At 43.4% G+C, this 16,727-nt stretch overlaps 1 protein-coding gene across 1 annotated transcript in view; it reads right to left on the reverse strand.

Moving 5' to 3' along the window:
• CPNE9 (copine family member 9) overlaps positions 1-7,358 on the reverse strand; it is a 176,849-nt gene extending 169,491 nt beyond the window's left edge. Inside the window, exons 1-2 of the mRNA XM_072128058.1 lie at positions 7,175-7,358; positions 6,440-6,643 (exon numbers count right to left, since the gene is read on the reverse strand). Of these exons, the coding sequence (XP_071984159.1) occupies positions 6,440-6,516 (77 nt within the window). The 5' untranslated portion in view covers positions 6,517-6,643; positions 7,175-7,358. The remainder of the gene's footprint in view (positions 1-6,439; positions 6,644-7,174) is intronic.
• Between the last annotated feature and the right edge of the window lie 9,369 nt (positions 7,359-16,727).

Consider the following 16,727-nt stretch of genomic DNA (forward strand, 5'->3'; position numbering starts at 1 on the left):
CTCCATTTCCCCTTTAGAGGCGCTGCAGGAAAACAAAACACTTGTAACATAGATGAACGGCTGAGCCAATCCCTGGCCTGAATGGAAAGGATGTGGTCAGGGATTAGTTGTATGTCAGGTCATCAGACAGCGGAGCTGCTCCTGGAGATGTATGCTCATCCAGAGGAAACCAGGTTATGTTATCCTATTTCTATTAAGAAAAAAATCCTTCCCCTTTGTTTTTTTAATCTTGGAAAACCTCTCTAAGTTTGTAAGCCGGTTCTTTGATATAATATAGGCAGCAGCTGCGATGGGCACCATACAGAAGGGGGGTAATTGATGACCTAACTCTCTATCCTGGAGACGTCCTATTGCGTCTGCAGATTATCTCATCCATAGACATACGGGCTGATTATACAGTATTTACTGATCGCCTCCATGTATAGCTGGATAGGGTGTAATTGCCCTTTAAGTGCACAGGGTCCTGCAGCACAGTAGTCTGGGTGCTCTGGGAGATGCGCCGGGCAGGACACGATCCCTCATAACTCGTCTTCACTTTACGCCTATCGCCCTCATCTGCTGCTGGGGGAAAAGTCCAGCTCAATATTATGTACAAAGGTGGGAACTGGGGGCCGACATGTAACATCCAGGTACAAGGAACCAGGGGGAGGTATGTGAGACCATGGACAGGAGACATGTCATAAGGAGATCATTATAGATCTATAGATAGATAGATAGATAGATAGATAGATAGATAGATAGATATGAGATAGATAAGCAATTGACATAGATAGATAGGTAGATATAAAATACATGGATATGAGATAGATAGATAGATAGATATATAGATAGATATGAGATAGATAGATATGAGATAGATAGATAGATAGATAGATAGATATGAGATAGATAGGAGATAGATATGAGATAGATAGGAGATAGATAGATAGATAGATATGAGATAGATAGATAGATAGATAGATAGATATGAGATAGATAGGAGATAGATATGAGATAGATAGGAGATAGATAGATAGATAGATATGAGATAGATAGGAGATAGATAGATAGATAGATAGATAGATAGATATGAGATAGATAGGAGATAGATATGAGATAGATAGGAGATAGATAGATAGATAGATAGATAGATAGATAGATAGATAGATAGATAGATAGATAGATATGAGATAGATAGGAGATAGATAGATAGATAGATATGGGATAGATAGATATGAGATAGATAGATATGAGATAGATAGATATGAGATAGATAGATATGGGATAGATAGATAGGAGATAGATAGGAGATAGATAGATATGAGATAGATATGAGATAGATAGATAGATAGATAGATAGATATGAGATAGATAGATAGATAGATAGATATGAGATAGATAGATAGATATAGGATAGATAGATAGATATAGGATAGATAGATAGATAGATAGATAGATAGATAGATAGATAGATAGATATGAGATAGATAGATAGATATGAGAGAGATAGATAGATAGATAGATATGAGATAGATAGATAGATATAAGATAGATAGATAGATAGATATGAGAGAGATAGATAGATATGAGAGAGATAGATAGATAGATAGATATGAGATAGATAGATAGATATAAGATAGATAGATAGATAGATATGAGAGAGATAGATAGATATGAGAGAGATAGATAGATAGATAGATATGAGATAGATAGATAGATATGAGAGAGATAGATAGATAGATAGATATGAGAGAGATAGATAGATATGAGAGAGATAGATAGATAGATAGATATGAGATAGATAGATAGATAGATATGAGATAGATAGATATGAGATAGATAGATAGATAGATAGATATGAGATAGATAGATAGATATGAGATAGATAGATAGATAGATAGATAGATATGAGAGAGATAGATAGATATGAGAGAGATAGATAGATAGATAGATAGATAGATATGAGATAGATAGATAGATAGATAGATATGAGATAGATAGATATGAGATAGATAGATAGATAGATAGATAGATAGATAGATATGAGATAGATAGATAGATATGGGATAGATAGATAGATAGATATGAGATAGATAGATAGATAGATAGATAGATAGATAGATATGAGATAGATAGATAGATAGAAGATAGATAGATAGATAGATAGATAGATAGATAGATAGGAGATATATATGAGATAGATAGATAGATAGATAGATAGATAGATAGATAGATGGGAGATAGATATATGATAGAAATGAGATAGATAGAGAGATTGATAGATATAAAATACATGGATATGAGATAGATAGATATGAGATAGATATGAGATAGATAGATATGAGATAGATATGAGATAGATTGATAGATAGATAGATAGATAGATAGATATGAGATAGATAGATAGATAGATATGAGATAGATATGAGATAGATAGATATGAGATAGATATGAGATAGATAGATATGAGATAGATAGGTAGATAGGTGAGGTAGATATAACAGGTAGGTAGATAATAGATGAGTTGCTGAGTTGGATACATATTTGGATAGATAGATAATAGTGGGAGATGTCTCCGCTCCCTGGGGATGGGGACACCAGCACAGACCTCCAGTATTTTCCGCTCCGCACAGTGTGAATTATTTCCCGTCCCCTCCATATGCTGCTCCTGTTCCCCCTCACTGCCGAGTCACTTCGCCTCTAGAACATTTCATGCTGTTTTTCGATGGGCGCAGACATGTAGCAGGAAATGTTTAACCTCTTATCTGCCGGATGGCAGTTCCCCTATACTATAGAGCCCCCCCTGTGCTGCAGCGGCCCCCCTATCCCCCCGGACCGCACATTAACCCTTCACCAATAGCAATCTGTACAGTTATTTTCCACCTCAGTGGATCTTGGATTGGAATCCGGCGCTAATTGAGCGAGTACAACAATCCGCTGAAGCCAGGAGAAGTAATTAAGAGGGATCCGGAATGAGGTCTCCTAATATCAGCTGTGATTAGGGATAAGGGAGCATCCTGCCCTATACCATAATGAGGCACATAGGATTCCCCCGGATTACCGCAGCAAATCCGCATACACAAATATATACATTACTAATCCCCCCCATAATGAACTTACAGAGCGCCAACAGGCTCTGCGGCGTAGTACGGTATAGATGTAGCAGGGCTGAATTGGGGTCAGCAGGATGACACACAGCTAATGCACAATTATGTTACATTGAGCTGCACCACACAACAAGCTCAGCTCTGCTGTGTTTTATGTATACCGAAATCATACGACTGTGTCTAGTTATTATCAGGTCCTACTAAATATGAAAAAAACAGCACTGCTATGTTTAACACACCAAGTCCTACAATATAAGACAAACTCGGCTCTGCTATGTCTAACACACCCAGACCTACTACATAAAACAAACTCTGCTCTGCTGTGTCCAATACTCCCAGTCCTACTAAATGCAACAGACTCAGCACTGTTATGTCCAATACTCCCAGTCCTGCTATATATATATATGACAAACTCAGCACTGCTATGTCCAATACTCCCAGTCCTGCTATATATATGACAAGCTCAGCTCTACTGTGTCCAATACTCCCATCCCTGCTATATATACGACAAACTCAGCACTGCTATGTCCAATACTCCCAGTCCTACTATATATACGACAAACTCATCACTGCTATGTCCAATACTCTCGGTCCAACTATATATACACCAAACTCATCACTCATGTCCAACACTTCCAGTCCTACTAATTAACACTAACTCAGCACTGCTATGTCCAATACTCACAGTCCTACTATGTATACGACAAACTCAGCACTGCTATGTCCAATACTCCCAGTCCTACTCTATATACAACAAACTCATCACTACTATGACCAACACTTCCAGTCCTACTAAATAACACTAACTCAGCTCTGCTATGTCCAATACTCCCAGTCCTACTGTATATATGACAAACTCATCACTGCTATGTCCAATACTCCCAATTCTACTAAATAACACTAACTCAGCCTGCTATGTCCAATACTCACAGCCCTACTATGTAAGACAAACTCAGCACTCATATATTCGACACTCCAAGCTCTACTGTGTTAAACATATTCAGCTCTGCTATGTTCAAGACTCCCAGCCCTACTATAGAATACAAACTCAGCACTGCTATAACCAGCACTCCAAGTGCTGCTGCATGAGACAAACTCAGCTCTTCTGTGTCCAATACACCCAGTCGTACTGTGTAAGGCGTATTCAGCACTGCTACATCTAACCGGCACCGCTACATCTGACATAGCTCCTTTTGCAATATCTAACAATTCCAGCCCTGCCATGTCTATGACCTGAGTCCTACTACATCCGACAAACTCATCGCTGCTACATATGAATTGATCTTTATTGGCAAAATATTTTTAGAAGTTTAAACATTTTTTTTAGGCAGATCCTTAAAGGTTGATCCCCCTACCTTGTATCAGATATCTGCAGATTAAACTACAACTCTCAACATATTTTGACTTGCTGGGAGTTGTAGTTCCCTAAGAACTCCAATACCAAACAGACTTCACCCATTTTGCCATCTCACCTGGATCCGGGACAGAACAATTTTACAGAATTGCCCCTTTCTAAATATTCATCCAGGTTGTTCCAGTGCAGGAGGCTGTAGGGGAGGGGGTTTGTTACAGTGTATCATGATATTATAATGTGATATATTGGGGTCACCGTGTTCCTTGCTGGAATATAATGAGAACGTCATAGTGAATTATTGCTGTAATATTGTAGACTCTAACGGTACAAGGCTCCACATACCGGACCCCCAATCATATGGGCAGTGGGCACATATATCATATTTTGGACCTTGGGATTGCCCAGAACCTGGGTGCCCCACATACAACCTTCATATCAGACATCAGACACTAGAACCTGCTTCCTCCATGACTCCTACAACGTTACATCTAGATACAATGTTTCACACATCTGGATCTACATCCCTGGACCAATGCCACATAGAGAACCCCACACACTGGACCATGATACAATGGACCTCACTGACCACATAATGGACCTTACACCACATACTCAAACTATAGCACAATGTCCAATAACTTGGCCAATTCCAGGGATAAGGACCCAACACAGGACCTTTATGACAACATGATGGACCTTGACACATTGCAGAACACAGGACCTCGAAGGCTACATGATGGACCTTACACCATTTACTCAAACTATGGCACAATGTCCAATAACTGGGATTGGACCCAACACAGGGCTAAGGACCCAACACAGGACTTTTATGACAACATGATGGACCTTACACCACATACTCAAACTATAACTTGGCTATGGGTGGTAGCATAGGTACCCAACACAGGACCTTGATGAGGACATGATGTACAATGATCTGTTGCCCGAATAGGACCTCAATCAGCACATGATGGACTTTGATCCGGTGACCAACACACTGGATCTGAATTCACTACCCAACACAACAGTCTATGGACCATTGCCCCAAATAAAGGACCCACTGTGATAACAGTGCCCTACATACAACACATAGAGGACCTAAGAAACAGCTCCTTGCATACCCAAAACAGAAGACCCCCTGTGATTATAGTACCCCGTATACTCAACACAGAGGACCCACCCAGATCACAGGACCTTACAGCCCCAATTCAGAGGACCAAGTGTGATTAAATCACCCTATAGACCCAATTCAGAGGACCCAGAGGACAGCAACCCAGATACTTGATACATAGGACCCACCAAGAATACAAGACCTTGTATATACAACACCACTGACCATGGTGACTGTATGCTGGACCTTGATCCAATGCTGCACAGAATGGACCCGAATTCCGCTCCACACACTGTAGACCAGGTTACAATGAGGAATAACTAGACAAATTCCCCACCGGAAGGACCCACTAAAAATCCAGTACCCTTTATCCCCAACACAGGACCTTGATGACCTTATGCTGGACCTGGATCCAATTGTACACTCACTAAACCTGAATTTGCAATCCAACGCAATAGATATTGTACGATATCCAATAACTGGAGTAACGCCCCACATAGAGGACCTCCTGTGCTCACAGCACCCTGCATACACAACACAACGGAACCAGATGAACACTTACTGGACCTTGACCCAATTCTACATAAACTAGACCTGATTTTGCAATCCAAGGCACAGAGCCAGACAACAGGACCGATGTCCCACAAGAGGAACCCACTGTGAATACAGTACAAGGCGCTGGACCTTGATGATCTCATGATGGACCCTGATCCGAAGTCCAACACAACGGACCCCATTATAAGTTACCCAACAATAACGCCCTGACACAATGTAATGAAAACCATCCCTTGATACCATGCCCAGAACTATCCGAATAGTTTCAATGACCCAATATTTCAATGACCCAACCCAGCTTGGAGCCAGAACCCTAAACACGTCTCTTCCTACCTGCATGATACGGTGATCTCGATCTTAGTGGCAGGCACGCTGGTGTGAACAGGGTCAAAGTCTCCAATGGACGCCATTCTCCTGGAGTGTGCAGGTCCACCTGCTGCTAGAGACCTTCTATATCCTGCTGAGATCTTCAGCTATGGGAGGACTATGTCATCAAGAAGAGCTCAAGAACAGGTCCGAGACACCAGTCCATGAAGACTACAACAGAAGAAGACACAACAACATGACAAACTCCTTGCGGCTTTCTGATACAGGGACGACCATCCTTCCTTATCCCCAGGTGGCAGAATTTCTAGAGTAACATCCCGCTTTATCAAAGTCACTCCGTATCTGTGTCACCGAACGACTGCGATTAACCCTTTCTGAGAAGTAGGACACTCTGCCCCCCCCTCCTAATCGATGGCCACTGGGTCCATACTGGTATTTTCCATGGGCTGCCGGTGTAAGACCAGTAGCATACTGGGATTAAGCCGCCACAGATGTAGCAGGGAATTAAATTCTCTCTACAAACACCAAGCTTTTGCCTCTGCTACATCTGTTGCTAATTCCTCCCAGATCTCTACCTCCCCCCAGACCCAAATATTGCCCAATATTCAATAGATGGTCAATGCCGAGACCACAAAGTTTCTCAGCTGCGGCAGAGAATAGCAGGGAAGAAGCTCAAAGTCCCCCAATAATAACCAAGGAGGGGCAGGGGGATGACAGCGAATGCATTAAAGTTCTCTTTACCTGTGAAGTTGCAGGGGGAGGCTGCAGGTGGCTGGATCCCAGCGTGAGACCCCCCAATGCATGTGGTCCTCACTCCGCTCTCTCATAGACAAGCCATTATCCCGGGCTTGTGCAGGAAGATAGAGGATGCGAGGAAGGAACCTGGACCGCTGGATACAATCCCTCAATGGAGGCTACAATTGGCTTGTGATGTCAATGGGCCACCTAGTGGTGATGGGCGGGATGGCAGCTATTATGCCAGGGTCATGCTCGCTTCACAGATTTTAAGCTTTTGCATGGTGGATTTGGCTGCCTGATTTTTTAACTATTGCCTGGGAGGACGAGGACATTTACTTAGAACTTACGTTTATTTTAAGTGACGACCTGTGCATGAGTATTTATATGGTTAAAGAGCAATTGCGATGATAGGGCTTTAGGGAATTGACATTTCTGCAGTTTGCTAAGACATAAAGACGTCTGCTCTCTCTCAATATATACAGTATACAGATATATATGCTCCAGGTGTTTGAGGTCATTATGGCTGCTCATAGACATCCTATGGGGCTCTGACTACAGTCCGTAGTCAGAGGGGATGGGTTAATGACCTAAACTACCAATTGCATTTGTCATCTTTGCAAACTAGAAGCGCTTAATGCAAATATGTAACATCACCCCATTAGTTTTACTGGTGAGATGAGGGACCATTGCACCCCTTTAGGCAATCACATAGGCAGAGTAATGGTTGACCCATTGCTTCATTCAATCAGGGGAAGGTGACTCCCGTCCACATGATTGGTGGGGTCTGAGTAGTTAGACCCCCACTAATCAGTGTCTAGTGGGAATAATTAATAACTGTACTCGTCTACAGAGGGGCTGTGCACATGGATGACTTCATTGATTTGGGGGGACCAGACCCCATTTCTGTGTACAGTGGGGGGTCCAAGCAATCAGACTTTACATCTTGAAACATCCCTTTAAATATCAGTAACACAAAGAGACTGAAGACATTGGAGGATCCCTTTAACTTCATAAATCTAAAAAAAAATACCATAACAAATTTAGGTCCCCAGCGGTCGGTGATCGCCCTTTAGATTAATGACTTTCACCTCTTTCTATATTAGTTGCACTTGGCGGCATTTGAGAGTTTCTAAACTTACATCTCGTCTTAAAAGAATGTAATCCAGATCCCAGCGGGGGGCAATAAGCAATTACCGGCATCCAGGAGGAGGCACCGCCGCACACCCGAATAGAAGACGGAACGGCAATGTGTACGACATTGAAGAAGAAATATCCTGTTGATTAGTCAATGTACAGAAATGTACAGAAATCCAGTGTATATAGATGATAGAGGGGGTGTAGGGAGTATAAATTCCCAAATTCATTATAGAGTTCCAAATCTTCCCCTTCCTCCTTTATCGTCATCATTTACAGGGCGATTCTGGTTGTATCATTTTATCTATTTAGCAGAATTGTAACAATGTTGCACTGATCACCATAATGGGGGGTCCTTATCCCGCTACCTCCAAGGTTCAAGACCCCAAATGATACCGATCCAATCAATCTCTATGAGACCACATCTCTATTCATATATGGCACACGAAGCCCTTAATCTGGTTGGACCCCGCTAATCTGTGTATAGATACCGTATTCCTTTGAGCACCTAACACATATCATCAATTAAAGGGATTATATAGGATTAGAAAATCATGGCCAAAAACAGTCTGCTGTCTCTTAAAGAAAGCAGCCATGTTTTTCTAAATGTAACCAGCCCTTAACCTTAAAGGAAATCTACTATCACAATCCATCCTGATAAAACAGAGGCACTAACTCATAGATCCAGGCACCGGGACTGTGGTAATCTTCTTATATTTGTTATCTATGGCCTCCTTCCTTCTAAAATCAATTGTTAAAATTATGCTAATGAGCCTGAAGGGCTCTGGGGTGTTACCAAAGCCCCTCCTTGCTGTAGCCTCACAGGCTGTTACACTGTGCAGGAGCCCAACGCACCTCCGCATGTGCTGTATATGCAGCAGAGGCAGTGCGATTGCATCAGGCAGAAAGAGGGGGGGAGTGCTAAGGAAACAGTAGGGAACCCCCCCCTTTAAGGCTCATTAGCACAATTATAAAAGTTGATATTAGAAGGAAGGAGGCCATGGATAACAGATATATGAAGATTCCCACAGTCCCGGTGCCTGAATCTATGAGTAATGTCCCCGGTTTATCAGGATGGATTGTGATGGTGTTTGACATGTGCCGTCCCTTTAAAAGAGAAATAGTTCCCCTAATGTAGGAATAGAGACCTTTCCCTCCAGTAAGTAGAGGGTTAAGAAGGCAATTTAATGAGGCCTGTACCCTGCATGGCGGTGATCTGCAGGGAATTTCGCAGAAGTGCTGATTTTAACTCCATCATTACCGGACTGCTCGGTATTTTTGATAATGGGACATTGATGATGGTGAAGCTTCTTTTTGGCTTCAATCAGGATGTGGGGGATGTGGGGACCCCCAGGCGACCCCTTTAGGATCCCAATCAGCGAGTGACCTGGGCTGTAGCAGAACACATTGCGGAGTCATCCAGGAAATGTTTACACATGTAGAGACAAATGACGGCCGCCTCGTACCTCTCGTCTCTGTCCTGTGTCATCCACTAATTAAGAAGTGACAGAACTGGGACACCTGAACTCTGCGGGGAGACTCTGATGAGACACAAAATCTAACTGTGCCGATAAGTGGGGCAACGCAACTGCTCCGGTTATATATGAGATCTATATTATACCAGCGGTCACCACTGACTATACACTACAATATACAGCAAGGTCAGAGCTACATACCTACCTATTCTATACATCACCAGTCACAAGTATGTGACCCTAAATCTGCCCATTATATGACCTGTATTCTGCAGTGTGTAGCAGTTTTCCCCTCTGTAGCCTCTGTCTGTAATTCTCAGGTGTCTCAGAGCTGGAGGCTGGAGACTGGCTGGTAGGATGTCTCCCATACACTGCACACAGAGGGGATAATCTACTACACACTTCTCTCACTTACTCAGAACCATCATCAGAACCACATTGGACATTATATGACCTGTATCCTGCAGTGTGTAGCAGTTTTCCCCTCTGTAGCCTCTGTCTGTAATTCTCAGGTGTCTCAGAGCCGGAGGCTGGAGACTGGCTGCTAGGATGTCTCCCATACACTGCACACAGAGGGGATAATCTACTACACACTTCTCTCACTTACTCAGAACCATCATCAGAACCACATTGGACATTATATGACCTGTATCCTGCAGTGTGTAGCAGTTTTCCCCTCTGTAGCCTCTGTCTGTAATTCTCAGGTGTCTCAGAGCCGGAGGCTGGAGACTGGCTGCTAGGATGTCTCCCATACACTGCACACAGAGGGGATAATCTACTACACACTTCTCTCACTTACTCAGAACCATCATCAGGACCACATTGGACATTATATGACCTGTATCCTGCAGTGTGTAGCAGTTTTCCCCTCTGCAGCCTCTGTCTGTAATTCTCAGGTGTCTCAGAGCCGGAGGCTGGAGACTGGCTACTAGGATGTCTCCCATACACTGCACACAGAGGGGATAATCTACTACACACTTCTCTCACTTACTCAGAACCATCATCAGAATCACATTGGACATTATATGACCTGTATTCTGCAGTGTGTAGCAGTTTTCCCCTCTGTAGCCTCTGTCTGTAATTCTCAGGTGTCTCAGAGCCGGAGGCTGGAGACTGGCTGCTAGGATGTCTCCCATACACTGCACACAGAGGGGATAATCTACTACACACTTCTCTCACTTACTCAGAACCATCATCAGAATCACATTGGACATTATATGACCTGTATTCTGCAGTGTGTAGCAGTTTTCCCCTCTGTAGCCTCTGTCTGTAATTCTCAGGTGTCTCAGAGCCGGAGGCTGGAGACTGGCTGCTAGGATGTCTCCCATACACTGCACACAGAAAGTAGAGGAGAAGCTGCTCCATAACTTTCTCACTCATTCAGGAGCATCAGTAGGATCATACAAGTTATTATAGAGCAGAACTGGCCTGTAGTGATGGATAGAAAACACTGCAGGTGAGATAGAAACTTACATTTAGCTCCAGCAGCCTCAATCTGTACTTGTGTCCATTGTCTCCCCTCTCATGGACAGTGGACAAGACTCACTAATAGTATAAGACCATTCCAGGACCATAGATAGGACTCACTACCAGTAAAGCACTGTTCCAGGAACATGGGCACTGAGCACTACCATGTAGGACCTTTCCAGGATCATAAGTACTGGATACAATAGAATAACACCATTCTATGTGCAGTGTTCGCTATAACATAGGACCACTCCAGGACCATGGACAGAGTATATTCTAGTATGGGATCCTTCCATCATCAGGGACAGTGCTCATTATAATATAGGACCACTCCAGGACCATGCACAGCACTCACTACAATGTGGAGGGACTATTTCAGGACCATGGACAGTGCACTTTATAGTACAGGGTCATTCCATCATCATGCAAATCCTATAGTACAGGATTATTCTCTCTTCATGACCAGTGCTCAGTCCTGGTGAGGACCATTTCAGGACCATGGACAGTGCCTCAAAGATTAGGATAAAGGGGCACATTTACTAAGAGTAGTGCAAACTGCACTAAAAGTCTGACTGCCTATTGCCTATATTGCAGGGTGCGCCAGAAATGTGGTGCGGACACTTCTTATATACCTGTACATGCAGTTTGCACTGAAAAGAACGTGCAAAGTCCTACAGAAAACTGGCGCAAGGACCTTAGTAAATGTGGTCCTATATGTCCAAGGCAATTAACATGGGAACAAGACCTTAACATAGATTCCATGTTACCTGGTCCCTGCTAATAAATCTTATTACATATTTATAGGCAGAAAACTATTGTCCTGATACAAATCTGTGCTGTGTTCTCCTACAGAGTTCCGAATCCCCCGCATAACTCTACAGCCAAAGGGTAAACTTTCCACCACTAGGGGGAGCTGAGGAGCTCACTGCAAACTGTATATACAGCCACCACTAGGGAGAGCTTAAGAGATTACTACACTCTGTATATACAGCCACCACTAGAGAGAGTTTTGGAAATTACTACATACTGTATATACAGCCACCACTAAAGGGAACTCAGGCGATTACTACATACTGTATATACAGCCACCAATAGGGGGAGTTCAGGAGATTACTACATACTGTATATACAGCCACCACTAGGGGGAGCTAAGGAGATTACTACATACTGTATATAAAGCCACCACTAGGGGGAGCTCAGGAGATTACTACATACTGTATATACAGCCACCGCTAGGGAAGCTCAGGAGATTACTACATACTGTATATACAGCCACCACTAGGGGGAGCTCCAGAGATTACTACATACTGTATATACTGAACCACTAGGGAAGCTCAGGAGATTACTGCATACTGTATATACAGCCACCACTAGGGGGAGCTCAGGAGATTACTACATACGGTATATACAGTCACCACTAGGGAAGCTCAGGAGATTACTACATACTGTATATACAGCCATCACTAGGGGGAGCTCAGGAGATTACTACATACTGTATATATACCCCCGCTAGGGGGAGCTCCAAAGATTACTACATACTGTATATACAGCCACCACTAGGGGGAGCTCAGGAGATTACTACATACTGTATATACAGCCATCACTAGGGGGAGCTCAGGAGATTACTACATACTGTATATACAGCCACCACTAGGGGGAGCTCAGGAGATTACTAAATAATGTACATACAGCCACCACTAGGAGGAGCTGAGGAGATTACTATGTACTGTGTATACAGCCACCACTAGGAGGAGCTCAGGAGATTACTAAATACTGTACATACAGCCACCACTAGGAGGAGCTCAGGAGATTACTACATAATGTATATACAGCCACCACTAGGGGGAGCTCAGGAGATTACTATGTACTGTGTATACAGCCACCACTAGGAGGAGCTCAGGAGATTACTAAATACTGTACATACAGCCACCACTAGGAGGAGCTCAGGAGATTACTACATAATGTATATACAGCCACCACTAGGGGGAGCTCAGGAGATTACTATGTACTGTGTATACAGCCACCACTAGGAGGAGCTCAGGAGATTACTAAATACTGTACATACAGCCACCACTAGGAGGAGCTCAGGAGATTACTACATAATGTATATACAGCCACCACTAGGGGGAGCTCAGGAGATTACTATGTACTGTACATACAGCCACCACTAGGAGGAGCTCAGGAGATTACTAAATACTGTACATACAGCCAGCACTAGGAGGAGCTCAGGAGATTACTACATACTGTATATACAGCCACCACTAGGGGGAGCTCAGGAGATTACTATGTACTGTGTATACAGCCACCACTAGGAGGAGCTCAGGAGATCACTACATACTGTATATACAGTTACCACTAGGGAAGCTCAGGAGATTACTACATACTGTATATACAGTCACCACTAGGGAAGCTCAGGAGATTACTACATACTGTATATACAGCCACCACTAGGGGGAGCTCAGGAGATTACTAAATACTGTACATACAGCCACCGCTAGGGGGAGCACAGGAGATTACTACATACTGTATATACAGTGCCACTAGGAGGAGCTCAGGAGATTACTACGTACTGTATATACAGCCACCACTAGGGGGAGCTCCAGAGATTACTACATACTGTATATACTGAACCACTAGGGAAGCTCAGGAGATTACTGCATACTGTATATACAGCCACCACTAGGGGGATCTCAGGAGATTACGAAATACTGTATATACAGCCACCACTAGGGGGAGCTCAGGAGATTACTACATACTGTATATACAGTCACCACTAGGGAAGCTCAGGAGATTACTACATACTGTATATACAGTCACCACTAGGGGGAGCTCAGGAGATTACTAAATACTGTATATACAGCCACCACTAGGGGGAGCTCAGGAGATCACTACATACTGTATATACAGTCACCACTAGGGAAGCTCAGGAGATTACTACATACGGTATATACAGTCACCACTAGGGAAGCTCAGGAGATTACCACATACTGTATATACAGCCATCACTAGGGGGAGCTCAGGAGATTACTACATACTGTATATATACCACCGCTAGGGGGAGCTCCAGAGATTACTACATACTGTATATACAGCCACCACTAGGGGGAGCTCAGGAGATTACTACATACTGTATATACAGCCATCACTAGGGGGAGCTCAGGAGATTACTACATACTGTATATACAGCCACCACTAGGGGGAGCTCAGGAGATTACTAAATAATGTACATACAGCCACCACTAGGAGGAGCTCAGGAGATTACTATGTACTGTGTATACAGCCACCACTAGGAGGAGCTCAGGAGATTACTAAATACTGTACATACAGCCACCACTAGGAGGAGCTCAGGAGATTACTACATAATGTATATACAGCCACCACTAGGGGGAGCTCAGGAGATTACTATGTACTGTGTATACAGCCACCACTAGGAGGAGCTCAGGAGATTACTAAATACTGTACATACAGCCACCACTAGGAGGAGCTCAGGAGATTACTACATAATGTATATACAGCCACCACTAGGGGGAGCTCAGGAGATTACTATGTACTGTGTATACAGCCACCACTAGGAGGAGCTCAGGAGATTACTAAATACTGTACATACAGCCACCACTAGGAGGAGCTCAGGAGATTACTACATAATGTATATACAGCCACCACTAGGGGGAGCTCAGGAGATTACTATGTACTGTACATACAGCCACCACTAGGAGGAGCTCAGGAGATTACTAAATACTGTACATACAGCCAGCACTAGGAGGAGCTCAGGAGATTACTACATACTGTATATACAGCCACCACTAGGGGGAGCTCAGGAGATTACTATGTACTGTGTATACAGCCACCACTAGGAGGAGCTCAGGAGATCACTACATACTGTATATACAGTCACCACTAGGGAAGCTCATGAGATTACTACATACTGTATATACAGTCACCACTAGGGAAGCTCAGGAGATTACTACATACTGTATATACAGCCACCACTAGGGGGAGCTCAGGAGATTACTAAATACTGTACATACAGCCACCGCTAGGGGGAGCACAGGAGATTACTACATACTGTATATACAGTGCCACTAGGAGGAGCTCAGGAGATTACTACATACTGTATATACAGCCACCACTAGGGGGAGCTCCAGAGATTACTACATACTGTATATACTGAACCACTAGGGAAGCTCAGGAGATTACTGCATACTGTATATACAGCCACCACTAGGGGGATCTCAGGAGATTACGAAATACTGTATATACAGCCACCACTAGGGGGAGCTCAGGAGATTACTACATACTGTATATACAGTCACCACTAGGGAAGCTCAGGAGATTACTACATACTGTATATACAGTCACCACTAGGGGGAGCTCAGGAGATTACTAAATACTGTATATACAGCCACCACTAGGGGGAGCTCAGGAGATCACTACATACTGTATATACAGTCACCACTAGGGAAGCTCAGGAGATTACTACATACGGTATATACAGTCACCACTAGGGAAGCTCAGGAGATTACCACATACTGTATATACAGCCATCACTAGGGGGAGCTCAGGAGATTACTACATACTGTATATATACCACCGCTAGGGGGAGCTCCAGAGATTACTACATACTGTATATACAGCCACCACTAGGGGGAGCTCAGGAGATTACTACATACTGTATATACAGCCATCACTAGGGGGAGCTCAGGAGATTACTACATACTGTATATACAGCCACCACTAGGGGGAGCTCAGGAGATTACTAAATAATGTACATACAGCCACCACTAGGAGGAGCTCAGGAGATTACTATGTACTGTGTATACAGCCACCACTAGGAGGAGCTCAGGAGATTACTAAATACTGTACATACAGCCACCACTAGGAGGAGCTCAGGAGATTACTACATAATGTATATACAGCCACCACTAGGGGGAGCTCAGGAGATTACTATGTACTGTGTATACAGCCACCACTAGGAGGAGCTCAGGAGATTACTAAATACTGTACATACAGCCACCACTAGGAGGAGCTCAGGAGATTACTACATAATGTATATACAGCCACCACTAGGGGGAGCTCAGGAGATTACTATGTACTGTACATACAGCCACCACTAGGAGGAGCTCAGGAGATTACTAAATACTGTACATACAGCCACCACTAGGAGGAGCTCAGGAGATTACTACATACTGTATATACAGCCACCACTAGGGGGAGCTCAGGAGATTACTATGTACTGTGTATACAGCCACCACTAGGAGGAGCTCAGGAGATCACTACATACTGTATATACAGTCACCACTAGGGAAGCTCAGGAGATTACTACATACTGTATATACAGTCACCACTAGGGAAGCTCAGGAGATTACTACATACTGTATATACAGCCACCACTAGGGGGAGCTCAGGAGATTACTACATACTGTATATACAGTCACCACTAGGGAAGCTCAGGAGATTACTACATACTGTATATACAGCCA

This window comes from Engystomops pustulosus, chromosome 10 (genome assembly GCF_040894005.1).
Source record: "Engystomops pustulosus chromosome 10, aEngPut4.maternal, whole genome shotgun sequence".
Lineage (NCBI taxonomy): Eukaryota > Metazoa > Chordata > Amphibia > Anura > Leptodactylidae > Engystomops > Engystomops pustulosus.